General features: G+C 44.3%; 1 protein-coding gene across 1 annotated transcript; it reads left to right on the forward strand.

The window, feature by feature from the left end:
• Nucleotides 1–213: 213 nt before the first annotated feature.
• On the forward strand, nt 214–5,188 carry LOC124021623 (scavenger receptor cysteine-rich type 1 protein M130-like). The gene is given in 10 exon segments (XM_046336761.1): nt 214–303; nt 535–843; nt 1,272–1,577; nt 1,703–1,981; nt 2,961–3,266; nt 3,392–3,676; nt 4,132–4,452; nt 4,556–4,644; nt 4,760–4,861; nt 4,864–5,188. Coding segments are annotated over 9 exon segments (1,932 nt in total). The 5' UTR covers nt 214–303; nt 535–641; the 3' UTR covers nt 4,906–5,188.

The raw sequence follows: 5,188 nt of genomic DNA on the forward strand, positions 1-5,188 counted from the left end.
TGGGTGTTGTTGCACCAACGATAATCCTGTCTTCCCATCACATCATGAAAGGTCATGTTGATGTTCATTTAACCTCTGTCTCTCTCTTCCTCTGACTCCTCCCTTTCTCCTTTGTTTCTCTCTGTCTTTCTCTCTGTTTCTCCTCTGTCTCTCTCTCTTTCTCCTCTGTCTCTCTCTTTCTCCTCTGTCTCTCTATGTTGATGTTCATTTAACCTCTGACTCCTCAATTTCTCCTTTGTTTCTCTCGGTCTCTTTCTCTCTCTTTCTCCTCAGATCTCCAGGCTCAAAGCGTCAGTCCACCAGGTAGGTAGAGTATAAATCTACAGTGATTATAGCAGTTCAATATTAGTCAACTTTATTATCCCACATGGAGAAATTCATGTGTCCATACAAACCATTCTAAACCCCAATAACAAGTAGTGTTTTATGGAACTACTAATACTTGTCAACCACAAAGCATCACTGCTGTTAGAATAACAGAATCACTGTCATCATCTGTCCTCACCACTGTGTTTTCCTCTCTGCTGTTTACAGCTGAACTCTCAGTCAGACTGGTGAATGGGACCACTTCCTGTTCTGGGACAGTGGAAGTCTTCTACAGAGGAGAGTGGTCAGGTCTATGTTCTGGGTGGTGGGACATAATGAGAGAGACAAAGGTTGTGTGTAGAGAGCTGGACTGTGGGAATCCTGTATCTGTATCTAGAGGAGGTCTGGTTGAAAATGGAAGAGGAGAAGTCATGATATATAGGTGTAGTGGAGATGAGTCTTCTATTAGACAGTGTGACATCACAGGAGGACCTGGTGTCTGTGATGGTAGATATTATCATCATGTGACCTGTTCAGGTAAGAGACTGGTCATATTGAGAGATTTATTTATACATTATACAATATTACCATGTATCATGTTTTATGTGTTTTTATTTCATTTAAATAGAGGGAGAGATGTCAGATGTATTTAAACATTATATTTGTGTTTGTCATATTGGTTTATGGGAGATGTTCATGGGCAGATCATTGTAGTTCAGATGGTACTGAAGTGAAGCTGCCTGATGGATGTCCAGCTGTTTATTTTCTATAAAGTGAAGTGAACTTATTCCTGTCTCCTGCCTGCATTATTCCCAACCCGATCCTGAGTGACTAAGAACCCATTTCTACCTCTTACAGTATCAAACATAGCAAACTACTATCTTTTATCCAACATATTTGTGTTTAGTCCTTGACAGTGTCATCAACAAAACTGATTGAATGTTCAACCAACTCTTTTTCTCCAGAGTCTGTGCGGCTTGTGGATGGAGCTGGTCTCTGCTCTGGGAGAGTGGAGGTGAAGTCCAATCAGTCCTGGGCCTCAGTGTGTGAAGCTGACTTTGACTGGCAGGATGCAGAGGTAGTCTGTAGGGATGTTGGCTGTGGGGCTCCTGCAGCTCTACAGGGGGGGCTCTATGGAGGAGGTGAGGGTCAGACCTGGGATAAAGAGTTCCAGTGTAAAGGCAAAGAGTCCCTTCTCCTGGACTGTGACACCTCAGACAGAGAGAACAACACCTGCCTACCTGGTAATGCTGTTGGACTCACCTGCTCAGGTAAGAAACAGTTTGTCACTCAATCAACATTGTTTCTCATCTGGAGTGAAGAATATGAGAGAAAATATAGGTGTGTTTTAGTGAGAAAATAGTAAGATTACTGTCTCTCTCTTTTCTTTTCTCAGAGCCTGATGATGTGAGGCTGGTGGGAGGAGGCAGTCGCTGTGCTGGTGGAGTGGAGTGGTACGACCAGGGAGAGTGGAGGACTGTGGGAGCTGGATTGTGGGACCAGGAGAATGTAGCTGCAGTCGTGTGTAGACAGATGGGTTGTGGCTCCACTGTTTCAGTACTTCCTGGAGACACCACTAGAGGGATTGGAGTTTACTGTTCTGGGTCTGAGTCTTCACTGAGGGAGTGTAGGAGAAGTTATGATCTCCATCCTGGACTCACAGTGATCTGCTCAGGTAATAACAAGATACACTATATTACCAATAGTATGTGGACATTAGTGGGTTCGGCTATTTCAGCCACACCTGTTGCTGACAGGTGTATAAAATCGAGCACACAGCCATGCAATCTCCATAGACAAACATCGTCAGAAAACTGTTCTTACTGAAGATGTCAATGAATTTCAACGTGGAAAATCTCGGAGCAACAACGGCTCAGCCGTGAAGTGGTAGACAACACAAGCTCACAGAACAGACAGTCGAGGGCTGAACCACGTAGAGCGTAAAAATAATCCTCTGTTGAAAAACTCACTGCTGAGTTCCACATACTTTAGTCCATGTATTATATCTCCTTCCTGGACTCACAGTGATCTGCTCAGGAAATATCAACATATTATAATTATATTCAACTGATTTCCTTCATTCATACAACTTCCTCTGCACCTCTCATGATGACTGTTTAACTTGTCAGTCTGCTTTACTAAATAGATCACTCAGTCAAGTAGGAATCAAATACAACTTAAATATCCCAGAATGCTTTGTATTTGAGTGTTACCTCAGTGAACGTCTCTACTCACTACCACTGTCACAAAGAGAGGAGGAGGGAGGAGGAGAGGAAGAGGGAGAGATAGGAAAGATCAAATATATTTTTATCACTGAGTTCTCATCAGTGATGTCATCATAACCAGTAACCTTTTCTCCTCTTGGCCCATCCTGACCCTGACATACAGCATCAGACCTTGTAGATCAGATGGTACTGAAGTGAAGCTGCCTGATGGATGTCCAGCTGTTTATTTTCTATAAAGTGAAGTGAACTTATTCCTGTCTCCTGCCTGCATTATTCCCAACCCGATCCTGAGTGACTAAGAACCCATTTCTACCTCTTACAGTATCAAACATAGCAAACTACAATCTTTTATCCAACATATTTGTGTTTAGTCCTTGACAGTGTCATCAACAAAACTGATTGAATGTTCAACCAACTCTTTTTCTCCAGTGTCTGTGCGGCTTGTGGATGGAGCTGGTCTCTGCTCTGGGAGAGTGGAGGTGAAGTCCAATCAGTCCTGGGCCTCAGTGTGTGAAGCTGACTTTGACTGGCAGGATGCAGAGGTAGTCTGTAGGGATGTTGGCTGTGGGGCTCCTGCAGCTCTACAGGGGGGGCTCTATGGAGAAGGTGAGGGTCAGACCTGGGATAAAGAGTTCCAGTGTAAAGGCAATGAGTCCCTTCTCCTGGACTGTGACACCTCAGACAGAGAGAACAACACCTGCCTACCTGGTAATGCTGTTGGACTCACCTGCTCAGGTAAGAAACAGTTTGTCACTCAGTCAACATTGTTTCTCACCTGGAGTGAAGAATATGATAGAAAATATAGGTGTGTTTTAGTGAGAAAATAGTAAGATTACTGTCTCTCTCTTTTATTTTCTCAGAGCCTGATGATGTGAGGCTGGTGGGAGGAGGCAGTCGCTGTGCTGGTGGAGTGGAGTGGTACGACCAGGGAGAGTGGAGGACTGTGGGAACTGGAGACTGGGACAGGCCCAAGATGTTTTTATCTGCAGTAGTGTGTAGACAGATGGGTTGTGGCTTCAATGTTTCAGTACTACCTGGAAACACCAATAAAGGGTTTGGAGTTATCTGTTATGGGTCTGAGTCTTCACTGAGGGAGTGTATAAGAAGTCATCGTCTCCTTCCTGGACTCACAGTGATCTGCTCAGGTAATAACAACATATTATAATTATATTCAACTGATTTCCTTCATTCATACAACTTCCTCTGCACCTCTCATGATGACTGTTTAGCTTGTCAGTCTGCTTTACTAAATAGATCACTCAGTCAAGTAGGAATCAAATACAACTTAAATCTCCCAGAATGCTTTTGTATGTGATTGTTCTCAGTGAACGTCTCTACTCACTACCACTGTCACATGTCATGTTATTGTCACATCTAAATGAGGAAAGTAGTTGAGGAGCTACGTTTTCTTTTTCTCTCCTCTTGTTCCAGATGTCCTGCTTCAGCCTGATATCAACATATGTTGTCTCAGTGACTGTAGGCCCACTACTCATGTTGCCCTGTGAGGGAGGGTGGCTGGCACTGTTACATGCTGATGTTATTGTCATATTTATAGGAAACTAGTTGAAGAGGTTTTTCTTGTTCTCTTTTATTGTTACAGATCTCCTGGTCCAGCCTGATATCTTCCTGACTGACCCAATGGGAGGGGTCTTCAGGGGCCACCAGGGGCCTGAGATGTTCAGGGGCTACAACTTCACCATCACCTGCTCCACTCAGCCACAGTACCCAGGAGGCTCCTTCCTCCTCACGTTCACCGGCTCCAACAGAACCCAGACCCAGCCAGCTGTCAATCACTCTGCTGCCTTCCTCTTCCCTGCTGCAGATGACTCCCACCAAGGGAACTACATCTGTGTTTATGACAATTATGTTTTCTCTCATAATTTCTCCTCTGAGAGTGAGCTCCTCTCCCTCACCATCACAGGTAACTGAACAGGAACCAGACTTATAACTTTGTCATTGACAGATTTCCCACAGATCTATGTGAAGATGATCAGTCCCCTCATCAAAGGTGTTTCTGTTTGCAGCCTCTCCTCTGCCAGCCTTCATCATCAGACACGTTGTAGTGCTGCTTATCCTACTGACAGCCATCACCACCTCCTACCTGTACTACAAGGTAAAGACATTTACTCAGATGTTACAAGTCATTCAAACGAGAGGGGGAGAGGGAGGGAGAGAGAATGGAGATACCAGAGAGTAAATGTCTGACTGTTGGTGCTGTGTCTCTCTAGCCCACCAGGAGGCAGAAGAGAGTGAACAGGGTGAGCAGCATGGATCTTTATGTCAATGCCATGGAGATGGTCTCTCTGAGCTCCAGAGCTGAAGCTGGACCGGGAGAGGAGAGAGCAGCCCAGGGGACGGAGTAGGAGTAGAATGAATCTGACCCTACATGCTGATCTTAGGTCAGTTGTGTGTTTTAAATCGATGGTCAGCAGTGGACTGGTGTTTAAAATGTGGTGACAAACCTGAAGTGGTTCTAATTTTAATAACAAGTTCAGAATTAGTTTAACTTTCTAGAACCTTGGAAGAAATCTAAAAGTAGTGACTACAACCACCATTATTCATTTAGTTTGGTTTTTACCACCAGAGAAACATGGTGTTTTGAGTAACATGGGGTTCTGGGTAACATGGGGTTCTGGGTAACATGGGTTTTGGTAACA

The sequence above is a fragment of the Oncorhynchus gorbuscha genome, unplaced genomic scaffold, assembly GCF_021184085.1.
Source record: "Oncorhynchus gorbuscha isolate QuinsamMale2020 ecotype Even-year unplaced genomic scaffold, OgorEven_v1.0 Un_scaffold_1149, whole genome shotgun sequence".
In the NCBI taxonomy this organism is placed as follows: Eukaryota; Metazoa; Chordata; class Actinopteri; order Salmoniformes; family Salmonidae; genus Oncorhynchus; species Oncorhynchus gorbuscha.